The sequence below is a fragment of the Manacus vitellinus genome, unplaced genomic scaffold, assembly GCF_001715985.3.
Source record: "Manacus vitellinus isolate BGI_N305 unplaced genomic scaffold, ASM171598v3 scaffold_3_pilon, whole genome shotgun sequence".
Taxonomy (NCBI): Eukaryota; Metazoa; Chordata; class Aves; order Passeriformes; family Pipridae; genus Manacus; species Manacus vitellinus.
The window spans coordinates 1,003,056-1,018,387 of NW_021940535.1; the positions used below are offsets into that span (position 1 = coordinate 1,003,056).

At 40.4% G+C, this 15,332-nt stretch overlaps 1 protein-coding gene and 1 pseudogene across 7 annotated transcripts in view; one reads left to right on the plus strand and one right to left on the minus strand.

The window, feature by feature from the left end:
• LRRFIP2 (LRR binding FLII interacting protein 2) overlaps nucleotides 1–10,202 on the plus strand; it is a 60,881-nt gene extending 50,679 nt beyond the window's left edge. For 5 of the 7 annotated variants that reach the window (XM_018075273.3, XM_025895451.2, XM_025895450.2 and 2 more), the window contains 7 exons: nucleotides 2,150–2,251; nucleotides 2,503–2,635; nucleotides 4,821–4,870; nucleotides 6,310–6,430; nucleotides 7,431–7,510; nucleotides 8,408–8,512; nucleotides 9,281–10,202. In XM_018075273.3, the coding sequence (XP_017930762.1) occupies nucleotides 2,150–2,251; nucleotides 2,503–2,635; nucleotides 4,821–4,870; nucleotides 6,310–6,430; nucleotides 7,431–7,510; nucleotides 8,408–8,512; nucleotides 9,281–9,391 (702 nt within the window). In that variant the 3' untranslated portion in view covers nucleotides 9,392–10,202. The remainder of the gene's footprint in view (nucleotides 1–2,149; nucleotides 2,252–2,502; nucleotides 2,636–4,820; nucleotides 4,871–6,309; nucleotides 6,431–7,430; nucleotides 7,511–8,407; nucleotides 8,513–9,280) is intronic. The other 2 variants (XM_008921309.4, XM_008921310.4) reach the window with 1 other exon arrangement.
• A 3,157-nt stretch (nucleotides 10,203–13,359) lies between these two features.
• Nucleotides 13,360–15,030, minus strand: LOC115307662 (annotated as a pseudogene).
• Nucleotides 15,031–15,332: the final 302 nt, after the last annotated feature.

Sequence of the window (15,332 nt, forward strand, 5' to 3'; positions counted from 1 at the left end):
TAAAAACATTGCTCTTCTCTTTCCCACATCTGTAAATCTTGACATACTTTTCATAGCTCAGTTTTTGAGTCTTTCTCCCTGCTATGGAGCAGTTGTGCTAATTTTTACTCTATTCCAGCTTCAGAGATCTCTGAGAAACTTCACAATGTAGTTTATATCTAGAATTGTAATGTAGTTTTGCAATGTACGCAAAACTTTTGCTGTCTCAGAAAAAGAAAGGGAGGCAAACAGAACAAAGATAGCATGAGTTGCTTTTACACCCTCCTTCTTATGTTGTCCTGTTTCTACAGTGTTTGAAATTTGCAGTTGTATTTGATCTTAAATTAGATCAGTTTGAGGACACTGGACTATAGCTTCAGATTATTTTCCTGAAATATACAGCTATTTTACTGTTTGGTGGCTCCAAATTGTACAAGTATTTCCAGTTTGAAATTAGTAATGGCAACTTTTGAGTTTGGTATAGATTTCATGGAGATTTTTGGAAAATTCAGAAAATAAGACCCCAGACAAATCTGCTTTCTACCACATGATTTTACTCATACTGGTATGTTAAAACATGCCCATAGAGCTTAGTTGTTCTGATTTTTATCCCCTGCCCAATAGAGGAATGGCAGAAGTAGATTTCTTACAAAATCCGTGTCATATTACGTTAACCCTTGAGCATACAAACACTAGGATTTTTACTAAAGTTTTCCAACATTGAATAATGATTATTAAGTTCTCCATATGGTAGAGATGTATAGTGATGTCAGTTTCACTTCCTTCCCCATCAGAATTTTCCAATTTCCAACACCTGTGCATTAGGGGGTGAGGCTTGAAACATTTTTTGGGAAGGTCAGCATCATCACAGGACACTGTCAAGGACACAGGATCTGTGTCTGTAATGTGGTTCTGGGCCTCTGTGTCCATTCTCTCAAGCGGGTGAGCTTACTTTCCCCTGTGTCTATACCACTATTTTTTGAAAATGACAAAGATGTATGTATCTTTTAAGTGGAACTCAAAATGATGTCATGATTAAGGTTCTTCACACTATTTGTGATGTAGTTAGAGATCTAGAGTGTATTAGGAAATAACAGGACATCTTACGAATTCTTAAACTAAGATGTGACAGCTAATGTTTTCACACATGTTGAATTATCTGTATTTTAAATGTTAAATTTACATGATAATAAACCAAGTGCATCAGCACTTTTTTAAAACCTTCTGTTGAAATTGAGTAATGCATTGAAAAATTGCTCTAGTATACAGATTCTAGATGATTATTAGAATTCAGCATACTGCAGTTATGTATTACAGTACAAAAGTATACACCTTCATTTCTTTCTTGGTATCAGTCCATTCCTAAACATTCATGCATAACATAAGGTTTAGTGGGATAATTTTCTTGGCAAACTGTGTGTATGCTTTTGCAGTTGCTGTATGGTGAGGATTATTTGTAATGCAGGTAGTATTGAATTTGAATAGAACACTGCAATGTTGCCCAGTCAAGTGAAAGTGTCCGATTAACTGCCAGGTAACACAGCTGCAGCATAGGTAGGCAAACCTACCTACATCCATACTGCACTTTTAACTGCCATATTTTTTTGTGCTAAAATAGCGATACTAGAGTTTGCTGCCATTTTTTCTCTAAAACCAAGTGGTTTTAACCCTTAAGCAACTAGTAAATAGGCTAGTATTTGTACGTGGATACATCCAAAGTCTTTTATGATGTACGGTGTCTACTTCTGGACCCTATAAAAGGTAAAGAAATTAGTTCAATAGATGGAATGTTTTAGGATCTTTTTCACTTGAGTGTCAGAAATTTTTATTTCTGGCCACAGAGTGCCTGTACCAAGAAGAATTACTTACTTTTTTGGTATTCAATTTAGTTTATAAAAATTTACCAAAAGTAGATTTCACTAGATAAAAATCTCTTATAGAATCTATTAAGACTTGCCTGAAAAAAAAAAAAAGAAGACAAATGCAGCATGAAGCTAAATATGCTAAATAAGCAGTTTTCAGAGATATATGTTAATATATATTTTAAAAGCCGTTTTAATTTCTTTACTTTTATGGAGCTCTTTGTATTTACTTGTAGAAAATCTCTCTACTATCTGTCATATGCTTTTTCTCTGTGCCATTCTTTTTCTTGCTATCTGCCTGAGCCCAGGCCCTAGAAAGACAGAAAGATTACTTTGACTGCATTAAGAATGAGCGAGATGAGCTCAGAGAGGAGTTGGCTGACCTGAAGGAAACAATGAAGAGAGGAGAGGTATGTTGGTAGTAGTTACTTTTCAGTAACAAATCCAAGAATAGAGCGTGAAATCAAGGTCAGTGAAAAAGAGGAAGAATGGTTACTATTCTTGTGGAGTCTGAAAACCTGACCTTAGGGTAGAGTAAGTGGTTAATTTCATTGTAGCTGTTTCAATTAACTTTAAAAGCTCTTAAAAAACTTTTCTGTCGATTTATGTTTTATCATTTTTCTTGCATAAGTAGGTTTTTTTCTTTCTTTTGTATTTTTAGAAACATGGATTAGTTATAATTCCAGATGGCACACCAAATGGTGATGTAAACCACGAATCGGTGGTTGGTGCAATAACAGTTGTATCACAAGAAGCTGCTCAAGTCCTGGAATCTGCAGGAGAAGGACCACTAGGTAAAAATATCCTGACATTCTTTATGGAGTGTTAGAGGTCTTTGTTTCCCTTCTGTTCACTCTGTGTATGATTTACAGCTGCAGAAAGATACCTGTGATGCTTCTGTAATACATACTTACACAACTTTGAAGATTGATTTATTTTAGTTTTTTGCTTACACTGAATAAAAAGATAGATGTTATATTTTGAGAAAGAAAAAATAATAGGCGCTTGTATGTTTGAAATGGATTAGTTCTCTTGGTCCGGTCAGAGTGACCTGTCGGCAGATTTTCAAGTTTGGGAAGAATAGAGTTTTTGATCATGAAACCAACACCTGAGAGATGTTTTTCAGTTCTGGGCTTACCTGACCAAAAGAGTGTGTAACCAGCACCATGTTCTCTGAGGCTGCCTTCCTCGTGAAGGTGAACTTCACTGAGAGCAGCAATGTCGATGTTGAGACGAGCCAGTTCATGGGCAGTTAGGGCAGAACGATGCTCAGGACGTCCGCTATCCGCAGAATTGAGCGTGGTTCTGATGTTCCAACATGTTAGAGTTAATTTAGGTACACCTTTGGAGGCAGGTGCGTGCCTTTGTCTTTTGATCTTTGTGCGACCGTATTGGAAGAAGATGCCCTTTGGCCTGCGGTTAACCAACCGGGTGAAAGTGGAGATGAGCTTTGTTTAGGCCACCTTTTCTAGTCCCCTCTCCGAGTGGAGCAAGCAGTGCTGTCCTTGAAAAGGCTGCTTGGTGGTTCAGGGTGCTGCCCCAAGAGACTGTCATCTCCGGTCAGTCTCAAATGACCAATATCCTGAACCACCTGCATGCAGGGTTGGGTCTGCGGCTTCCAGTGCACCTTTCACCTGCCGTTTCGACCCTCGCCTGTCGCTACAGGACTGGTCTACTCTGGCCTCCAATCGGGAGACCTGGAGACACACCATCTATAACGCAGCTGTCTCCTTTGAGAACGTACGCAGGATCACTCTCGAAGAAAAAAGGCAGTGCAGAAAGAACCATGTCTTGCAGAATACACCATCTAAGGAGTCTTTCTGCTGTGCCTTTTGCCTGTCACGTATTGGCCTCATAAGCCACCAGCGTGCCTGTATCAAATGTGTTTAGAGCCTTCCCAAATCTTCATTCGCGAAGCCTAGCCATGAGTTCTCTTGGTCCAGTTTCTGGTTTATTACTCTCAGGAAACATCTTGCCTAAAAGTGTAGTCTTTTGTATTAGTATATTTTCCATTGTGTTTCATGAAAATAATTCTTCAGAACTGTGTATAATCAATGAAAGAACAGGAAGTGCAGTCTTCCATCACATTCATTAGAAAAAGAAGTTTTAAAAACATTCAAAAAATGACAGGGACAACAAATAGGTACATATTGGGGGGGGTAATTACTTTAACTTGCTTTTATCCTTAGGTTGAACAAGTTGTTGTATGTATAGTCAATCCACTGTAATACTCTGTTAACATGTGAAGGAACATCCCTATATACTTCGAATGTATTTGTGCATAATAGACAATAGTTACATATTTTTGTATTGACAGAAATTAGACTTGATACATATTTCTGCTCTGGCTCCTCATAGGGAAATATAAATGTCGTTATGCTTTGTTTCTGTCAAAGTTATAATTTCTAAGGGAGCTGCTCTAATCTTAGCATGATGTTGCTTGACAGACTGTTTTGTAGCCATTACTGATCTTCTAAATAGAGATATTCCCTCATTCCCATGGGTCCTTTCCCAAGTAATTTTTTCATGGTTTGAGAACACTTTTTACAAACTTTCTAAACATATGGGGAAGCTTAGTGGCTTCTCTGAAGAGACAGCAACCTCTGAATGAGACAGGAAAAAGAGTATAAAATCAGAAGAAACTGTTGTTGGAAATGGCTGTTCTAGATATCAGGACAATATATTTTAGTATTATTTTTAGTATTAAAAAATATCCTCAGTTTTTAATTTACTTCGAAGATTTACTAAACCCAGAGGTCTTGCTTTTAGAATTGTTATACTAATACACAGTGTGAATGAAATATTTTTCCGCTTTTACTAACTGAAGGTTAGTGTGTTATTAGTGAGATATCAAAGTTTTATGGTCCCAGGGCTATTAGCTTTGAAGAGCATTTTATTTGAAATAGAACAAAAAGTTATGAAAAACATGTTCTTATTCTCAGGTTTTTCTGATTTTTAATCGGGTTCTTTGGTTTTTAGATATCAGGCTACGAAAACTGGCTGGAGAAAAGGAGGAATTATTGTCCCAGGTAAAATAAGCTATTCATTTCAAAAATAGACTTTTGTGTGATACCTTTTGCAGACTAATAATGTATTAGTAATAAACACATATTAAGCACCAGAAGTGATTAATCAAATACGTAGGCACTAAAGCAAAATAAAATACTCAACTTCTTACCTCATTAGCTACCAGGAATTAGCAACTCCTCTCATTAATGTCCTTATCCATATGACTTTGATCTTGGTTGTTAAAGAAACCTCATTTCAGTAACTGTTAGCTGAAATCTAACTTGCTGCTGACTCTACTATTAGTGCATGTGCTTAAAGCTCTTTTGTCTTATGTGGAAATACTAAAGTCAGTAAAATTACATTGTCGTAAGCTCAAGTGGCACTTTCTTCAAAATTACTAAGTGATACTATTTCATTGATCATTTTAGTTACTCAAATAGAAAATTCATATTATCAAAGTAGTTGTACTTTAATACAGTACAGTATTGAGAAGAGAGGGCTCAAGAAAATATGTTGCCATTGAGCAATTGTTAAGAATACCATAGTGTTGGTGCTTCTAGTTGAAGACATTGCAAATTTAAACTGGTGTTGTGAACATTTGTTTTTGCAATTAATGTACCTTAATTATAGTATAGATGCTTAGTTTGGAATGTCAGTAAATTATAGTATTAAATATAAGTACATAAATGTATGTGTATATTTCTCACTATATAATAGTAAAAATCACTGATCATGTATTTGATTTGTATCATGTATGAGAGTTTTGCAAGTATAACTTCCATACTGCTAAATCTGTAGGGCAATATTTTTATGAGTGTCAAAAAGGTAGTTCCCACTTCTTTAATAAACTTGGTACAGAGTGGACATAGCTGAGAAATCTGTGTTCCCTGACTAGTGGAAAAATCACAAGACAGCTGCTGTGTAGCATGAAATGGAACTGTTTAAAACTAATGTGCGCTACAGACTTGCCTAGGACCATTGTTTCCAGGTGGAGTATGAGAGAGGATCTCCAAAAAAAGCGGTGGATTGTTGTCTTTGTAAACTCACCAAGATATTGTTCAAGATTTTCATGCATATTTAGAATGGAAAAGATATGCAGTAGAAGAAATCCATAAAAAGAGTTTAACGCCATCTACTCCTCTGAAAAGTGAGCCGTTAGTTACTGGGTGCTCCTGCACTGTGCAGACATCCTGGCAGCACTGATCAAACTGTTGGGTTTGGGTTGTGCATTGATATGCAGAGGGTAATTCCCCAGTGATGGGGATGGAGGGTTGCAGCCACAGGCCTCAGGGATTGGCTTCCCTTCCTCTTCTGCATGGCTCTACTACTTTTGCTTACAGTACCTTCTCAGCCAGTGGCATCTCAGGACTGCTTTGCCTTTTTACCATTGAACATTTAGATACACAACTACTGAACTTCAGGAAGTCTCCTTTTCACATAAGAACACTTCCTTTTCCAGGTTAGAAAACTGAAGATGCAGTTAGAAGAAGAACGACAGAAGTATTCTAAAAGTGATGGCATGAATCCAGATATCATAGGCTTAGAGAATGGTTCTGACTTGCAGCTAATTGAATTGCAAAGTAGGTATATGGTTACTATTCATAGTTATTTTTCCTGCAGAGAGGAAACAGACCTTTCCACTCCTTTTGTTGTGCAGTAGTAGTATTGTGAATTAATATATTGTTGAACAGATAGGTTTTTGTTGGTATATGTCCTTGCATGGAATTTCTCACTGCAGAATAGCTTAAAAATCTGCCTCTTTCAGTGTTGAATAACTACATTCTAGGAAGTTATTTTTCAGTTGATAACTTTGCCTAGAGTGGGTGCCACTACTTGAATAGTTTCAATTTTTAGACAGTAGAATTTCACCTGAGATTTTTAAAATGAATTCTACCTAATTTATTTGTTGAATCTTTGATACAGAAACTTAATCTAGAAGACTATTGTCTTGAAGCAAAACATGAAAATTTATTTAACACGATACTCAGTTTTGCTTCATAGAAGTACTAAGCTACTTTCCATTTCAAACAAACTATTTCTTCAGCTGAAAACTTTACTTGTTTGACAGATTGTCATTTAATATGTTTGTGTCAATGAACATGAACAAAGTACTGGCAATGTCAGGGCTCAGATGTAACACCAAAATAATTTGTAAAGAGCCATGGAGTTTGTCTCTAAGGTTCACACCTTGTACTCCTTATGATTCGAATATTATTACAGATGTCTAAGATAAATGCTGTTGGTATTATGTCTATTGTGGTCTGATCCATTTTGCAGTGTGTGTTGGTTATTGTGTTCTCTTTTTTAAGGAATGAGTTTGCTGTGTGTTCTAAAAGGTGTGTATCTCATCAATACATTTGAAATTTAGTGCACACTCTTACAGAAACAGTTGTGTTCTGTAACAGGAAAATTATTTCTTTTCCATACTCTCAAAGATTTCTGAAAGAACATTTACCTCTTTGCAATCCTGTATTCCAGGCTACTCAATGAAATGGTCTTATTAATGAATTTTAGTTAAAAGGGAATCTGCTAGTTTAGAGAGTTGCTTTGACTGTCATATTCATGTCAATTTTTGTCTAGGGGATGCCAACAGACAAATTAGCGAATACAAATTTAAGCTTTCAAAAGCTGAACAAGATATAACTACTTTGGAACAAAATGTAAGTGTGTCTTTCTTCATGTTTGTTATTGTTACACTTAATCTGCACACTTTGAAAATACTTTTTTCAACAAAAACTATGAAAACATATTTCATAATTTGATTTGTTGTTTGATCTTTAGTTTGCACAGAAGGGCACTACATTATTTTATAGTTCCTGCAATTCAATACTTGTGCAGTCTAACTGTAAGAGAAAATCTACAGAGATGCTGAACTGTAATATCATGTTATTGACTTAAAATTATGAAGTGTGAGAGACATTTATGAAAAGAACCTCTTGAATTTCAGAGAGTAAATTATATACCTTACACAGTATTTACAACTTTCTTTCAAGTAATTAAGTTACATAAATTGATTTTTTTGAACTGGTAGCTTCAGTTCCTCTGTATGTTCTGCCATACTTATGTATTTTACGAAATTGACTCCAGATTATTAAGAAAAATCACATAATTTGAATCACAGATGCATAGCTTTTTCCTTTTGCACAGATTCAGGCTACTACCCTGTCATGTGGATTTGGGGGTAGCAGGGAGCTGTAAATAGGACAATTCAATGAGTGGGTTTTAACACCTCCAGATTGCAATCACTATTTGTCTCGAGCTCCCTCCTTACTACTGAACTTTGTGCTTGGGCTCAAGACTTTTTTCATCATGTCCTGATAATAGTTTACAGTCTCCTTTCTACTTTGCACCTCCTTATATGGTTTCTGGCTTTCAACTTTTCAGCTTTTGTTTTTAATCCACGTGTTTCCCAATTCTTTATTTTTCTTGTTCCAACTCTGCTTAGTTTTTTTAACCTTCTGAGTCTTCTCAGCTGTGTCCTGACAGGAACAGTTGGTGGCAGGCGAGCTCCAGGTGAAACGCCTGAGTAGTCATTCCTGTCTTGTTTATGTTTGCAGATTGGACGACTTGAGGGGCAGGTTGCAAGGTATAAAAATGCAGCAGAAAATGCAGAAAAAGTAGAAGACGAACTCAAAGCTGAAAAGAGGAAGCTTCAGCGAGAGGTAACTGACTTGATTTCCTTTTCAGCTGTATGCTCCTTTCAGTCTTGAACTGCTCTGTCTTTTGCCTTCAAGCTTTGTTTTTTTGTAATCTTTGGTTGCAGCTTTTAAGTGTTTTTTGAGATGATCTTCAAGTCTCTGTGTTGCATTCAGAAGACAACAGTAGCACGTAAAAATAATACTAACTACAATTCAATGCTGTTCTTTCTTGAAAGGAGGGATCTAAGTTGTATTTTTTTCTAAATCTGATAACTTGTAATATTTTAAAGTAATCCTTCTACAGAAACTACTGGGGAGATGGATGGTTCCTATGTCAAGTGACAGCCTGTTAATTATCCAGCATGCACCTCACAGGATACTGGAAAGAAGCTGTATTTAACTGAGCTGTTGATCATGCTTGCTTAAGAGCTGCTGCATGACCAGTGTGATGCATGCTACCTATGGGAATACATACCTGTATACAAGTAATAATGGTAAAGAGGACTTTACCTTGTTCTAGGTAAATTACTTTCGCTTAATGGGAAGTTGCAGGCACCTAGTTCTTCTGGAATGAATACATGTTTTGTGTTTCAGTTGCTTCACAATTATTTTTAACAGTTTAATTCTGGTGCATCTGCCTGCAATAACAAAACCGTTATGTCTTAACTTCTGTGGCACTCTTATAAAGTGTATAATGCTCGTATTCCTGACTAATTTCCTCTTGCAAAGCTTGAGAACAGCAGAAAGTCCAAATAAACTAAAGTGATCATAATTTTTGTTTTCATTGTATAGTTAAGAACAGCACTGGATAAGATAGAAGAGATGGAGATGACCAATAGCCATTTAATGAAAAGGCTGGAGAAGATGAAGGCAAATAGGACTGCGCTTTTATCTCAACAGTGAAGTTGGAAATCGAAAATACAATGCACTGCGCCTTGAAAACTAGCCCCTAGGTTGTTTATAAATACAGACTTTCATTGCCACAAACTATTTAAACACTGAGCTGTTCACCGATGGTTTAGTTTCATAATTAAATTACATACTTTTTGTAACTTATGAGAGAAAGAAAGGTAGTTTGAATTCCTATGTGAATTACAGCAATTTTTCAGTAGCATTTGATTCTAGAGTCAAAGATGGAGCACAATGCTGTATGTTTGACTTAGCGATAGAAAATATTTTTACAACTGTGGAATCAAGTTTACTCACGATCTCCCTTGGCTGCTTTAATGATGCTTGATGCTCAGAGACAGCTGCATGAATTCAAGAAGACACTGTATTACTGTACTACAAAACTAACATATATTTGCTTAAGACATCACACAGCACAAGTGCCTTTTATCCGGTGCAATTTAGACTTCATTGTTGAAATAGCCTTTGAAAACAGATAGCATTTTATTTTAAGATACATTTGGGGTATTCACTAAACTTTATACATTTTGAAAATACATTTTTGTAAAATATTTAAATTTGTAAGAAAAAAATAGGGACTGTATATAAAAATCTGCTTTTTTTGCATGGGCACATCTGAGTTCTAGGTAATTTTGTCAAATAATAGCCCCTAATACTCTTAGTATTAAGAGCGCAGATTTAAAAGCTTATGTTGTACACCATCAAATTATATGTCATCTGCTTAAGTGTGAATTGAAATTTTATGGTGGGAGGAAGGGGGTGGGAAATGTGGCTAGGGAATTTATTAAATGGACACTTTACTGACAAAACCAGATGTTCTGTGTTTTCTTTTAAATACCCAGATACTAACAGGACAGAGCAAAATCTTTGTAGAATAGTAAAATCTGATATCCATTTTCTTAGGAAATATCTTTTTTACTTTGAAGTAGTGAGTTTGAATTTATTTTTTATTTCTTAACCTAGTCTGCTACTGCTTGACAGTACTGCCGTGGAAGAGAGGGACAGTACAAGGAAGGAGGTACTTTCTGGAATGATGTGGGTTTTGTCTGTAACCTACTCCCTATGGACAGCGAATACTATTTAGAACTTCCATGGTTCAAGCTGGCACATCACACGTAGGAAATCGGTAGCACCTGCAATGGCAATTCTGAAGTGTTTGGAGTGGCACTGTCCCTATGTTGAACTTTTCTTGAGGTTAGCAGTCCAGCATTTGGTCTGAGAGGAGTCATTCTTTCAGACTTGTATCAGGTGCTTTCTGTAGTAAATTGCTACCCTTTGGGAGTATTTCTCAAAGCAAGGTGGGTTTTGGGACCTTTGCAATCCAGAGGGTTAGTACCTCTGCTTGACCAGAGCTGCTTTTCAAAGAACATCATGACAGTGCAAAACTGAAGCTTTCTGGAAAATAACATTCCTTCCCTCTTGAGACACCTCCTTGTAAGTAGCAGATCTACTTAGCCCTGCTTATTAAATAGGAGACAGTTTGGTGATCACATAGATCATTGCTGTTAACTCTCTGCTTTTTTTTGTGTACTTACTGAGTAGAAACTCTCAGTGTCTGGATTAGTCGTTCTTAATGGTATATATTCTGAAGATAAATGGATACTTTGGGGGGTTTCAGTGTGTCGATACGTACAAAACTGCTAAAACCTTATATGTCATGTGGTAGGGGGCATATCTTCTTGTTCACTTCCTCTAAACCACCCCATTGAAGCTGAACATGGCACAAGGAAAACTGTGCCATAACTGTGGCACAGTGTCGCATAACTGTGACAGTCAGATAAGGAGTTGCTAACACAAAGTTACCAACCTACTTCAAAACTTTTTCTGGAGCACAGGTAAAACATCAGTACATTCTTTCTAAAAATCAAGATTTTTTGTTGGTTTTTTTAAATAAATTATTAGATTTGTTAGGGTTTGGTTGAGAAAAAAAGTGTAAGTTAGTTGGGTTTAATTATTATCTTGCCCAGATAATTTCAGATATGCTTGCAAGGGGACAGAGACAATTGTTAGTGCCTCTTCCATGGAGTGTTATACCAAGTTAGTGCCTACAAAAAGGCACAAGTTAGTAGAAAGTAGGTCTAAAGATAACTGTAACATGGCATAATTTGAGACTGAGTGTGGCACTTAGTGCCATGGTCTAGTAACCATGGCGGTAGTGGATCAAGGGTTGGACTTGATGATCTCGGAGATTCCTTCCAACCCAGCTGATTCTATGATTCTATGAATACCATTCTTTGTTTTACTGAGGGCATGATTTTTAACACCCAGCATGGTTTGTCCTTCCCTCGAGCTTGTGGGGTTTTGTTTGGTCTGTGGAGGGCTGTTAGGGCTGGGTGGAAAAATTTTGTGAGGAGGTTGTTAGGGGACAGACAGCAGCACCAAAAAGGTAAAGAGAAATGCAGCACATGCCTGGGTGGCAGTTGAGGGTCACTGAAGTGGTTGCTGCAGTTTGAGACAGGAGCTATTCCATTTTCTGGATTGCTTAACCCTTCCCAGCTCCAATAAATGCAGTGAGTAAGGACACAATAAGATTACCCTGGAGAAAGGGGATCAAAAGCTTGGAAAAGGATGCATGATTTTGACAGCAAATAAACACCCTATGCCCCCCCAAATTTGCAGGCCTGGTGATTCATAGGCTGTTTCAATGTGATGAGGTGCTGGCACCCTGGAGAGAAACCAGAAACTGATGGTCAGTTGAAGTCTTCTATCCACCCTGTCCCACCCGGGCCACACTGGGTGTGCTCAGAGCTGCACCCAAACCGCCCAATCGGTTCTCAGTTCTGGAGAGCAGGATGGTAGGACTTGTGCCACCTCCTCCAGCTAACCATGGGAGATCAACCTCCTCATTAGCTGCAAGAGGAGGGTGCTTGTGTGCCCACTGCCATCTTCCAAAACCTGTTATCCCACCCATGCTGTGAAGCCAGGGTAGCCACATTGCCAGAAGAGGAGCTACTACCTGATGATGTCCTCATCAGCCTTGAAGGGGCTGCGGACCATGGCCAGGGTAGCACTGGCAGTGGATCGACTCTGCAGACAGTCTCAGCACTTCCCAATCCAGTCTGGGCACCAGGTAGAATCGTCCTTTAAAAAACAAATAACAAGTGCATGAAAGTAAATTAAAAACAAAACCTGGAAAAAAGAAAAAATGTAAAATGTTGACACACTATCACAGCCCTGGGGAAGGCCCAACCTCCTCATGCAAGGAATAAACCTTCTCACGGGTGGGGAAAAACCCTGCCTTTCCCTCCCCCAGCCTCAGTCCTTCCTTGAGAGCCTTCAAAGCAAACTGGCTGGCACACAGAGTCAGAATTAACGCCTCTGCTACCCCCATGGGTGGATTTTTTTGTTGGGCTGTCTCCCCCTTCCCCAGCCCGTACCAGGGTGAGTAGCAGAAGCTGTCAGCAAGGCCAGAAGCCAGCTCCACTTTGTCAACATCCACATCCTCCCCTGCCAAGAAGCAACTTGGCAACTGGCTGAAAAATTAATCCTGCCCCACCACAGCAAAGCAGGGAACCTCCAGTGTCTGGCCTAGATGGGCCCTGCGATGCCTGTGACCAGGAACATGCCCCCCACACCATGAGTGGACTCATCTTGATTTCATTTGGGTATAGAGGGTGTCCTCAAGGAAGGTGCCACAACCAAAGTCAAGCAGCTTTGCCCTGCCAGTGGCCAGATTGAAGATGATGTCCCCAGCTTGATGCCATGCTGCAGGGTGCCACAGTTGTGCCCAAGATTGCAGGCAGACCTCAATACCTTGGCTGCTGGAGGGGATGTCTCCCCTTTTCCTGTTTGTGGGAAATTCACTGGACTGTCACGACTTCTTAAATACAATGAAAAGCACTTAGCCACTTTTTCCTCAACCTCCCCCAGGACCATCAGAAGCATCTCAGCAGCTGTGCTTTGGTCACAGGGAAACAGCCTGGTTTTCTTGGCTTCTTAATGCCATGAGATGTGTGAAGCCCTTACTGGCCAGGTTTCTGGATCCTACTGTGCAGGGGAATAGATCTCTGCCATCTCCTGGGGCAGGGGAACTTCCTACAGCCAAGAATAGTTGAAAAAATCTTCCAACAATGCCCTATCTGAGGGGTGCATGGATAAACAGCATCTGATGAGGTACTAGCACTCTGGAGAGAGAAACCAGAAAGCAGCAATCAGTGGTTCGTGTGCACCCTCTCCCAAGGTCTGCAGTGCTTAGGACACGCTGGGTATGCTCAGAGCTGCACCCAGACCTCCCAGCTGATTCTCTAGTTTGGAGGAGAGCAGGATGGCAGGACGTGTGCCATTTCCTCCAGTTAACCATGGGAGATCAACGTTCTCAGCTGCAAGAGTGGGATGCTTGTGTACCACCTGCAATCTCCCAACACTGTTATTCCTCCCATTTCGCAAAGCTGGGTACTCACCTCGAGACAACCACAGCAGGAAAAAGAACCAGCCCAGGATGATGTCCTCATCTGTGTTGAAGGGATGGAATCTGCAGACCTTGTTGTAAAGCAGGATGCCCAGGGACCGGATTGTTGCTTGATGGCCATGGCAGCAGTAGAAGAAGATCCACTCCAGTGGGCTGTACACCCCTTTTTCCTTTAGGACACAGGCAGAGCTCATCAGGCAGATGCTGCCCTTGCCTGGCCATCCCTGGGGATGTGGGGGCTGCACCAGTGGCACACAGTGTGACCTGCTGCCTTCTCTCAAGCACCTGACTCTTGTTTACAAACTTTGGGTGGTAAAAGAAAGCCCCTGCTGCTGGAAGAGTGCAGAGGGGGCCCTGGGAAGGCCTGACCACTAGGTGCAAGAAAAGCACCCATGCCCAAGTAGGGAAAACCCTGCTTTTATCCCCCCCTCAGCCCCACATTGGTCATGAAAAATACCATAGGCCAAGGTAGGAGAGGGGAATAGAGCCTCCCAAGCCCTCCCACGCCTGCAAACAAAAGGCCAGCACATGGGTTTTGCAACCCCCTCTCAGCTACATTCCACAGATTGGTTGTTTTTGTTGGACTGGCTCCGTCCCCACACTAGTCCCAGCCACCTCCTGTTGCGCAAAATCCATCCCCACCCACCCTCAACAAAAAAAACGCAAGTTGGCCACCAGCTGAAGAATTATTCCCCCACCACCACCACCAGCAAAAGGGAGAGCCTCTGGTGCCTGGCCAGGCCCTGGGTGTGAGCTCACCTGAAAAGCAGGAGTACAGCATGCCACAACCAAAGTCCATCAGCTTCGTCTCGACAGTGGATGATGTTTTCAGCCCCAATGTTGCAGTACAGAACCCTGTGGCTGGTGCAGTGCTGCACGACTTCCAGCACCTGGTGGAACAGCCCCTGCACCATCTTCTCTGTCAGAAATCCGTGCTCCTCCAGATGTCGTAGAAGTCCTGAGAGTGCTGTGGACACTCCATCACCAGCGTGAAGCTGTGGTGGAGCTTGAATCAGTCCAGGAGCTGGACGATGATGATGTGGAAACCATAAGAGGACACCCTGAGGAGCAGCATAAGTTCTAGGAGCACACGGGCACTGTTGGGCTGCGGGGGCGACCACAATGCCATCAGTGGGGCTGATGCTGCACCGGGAGTCCGGTGCCCCCCACCCAGGTTATGCTCTGATGCCCTCTTTCCTGGCCCCACAGGTGCTGGGCATTCCATGGCCCAGGATGCTCCACAGTCCCTGGTGACCCCACAACTACTCCCCCCTCAGTGTTCCAGCTTCCACCCTGCCAGTCCTCAGCTTATCCCCGCCCGTCATGCCCTGGGCTCTCCCACTGACACCAGTCACTCACGAGCTTGGATCACATCCAAGATGTGATCCCAGGATGCATTTTATGACCACCTGCAAGTCAAGGCAACAGTGAGCTGAGCTCACTGCCCCTGCCCCTCCTGCAAAGAGAAGACCCTTTGCTGTAAGAGGGATTTTTATTCTTTCCAGAACTTTGAATTGGAAAGCATGT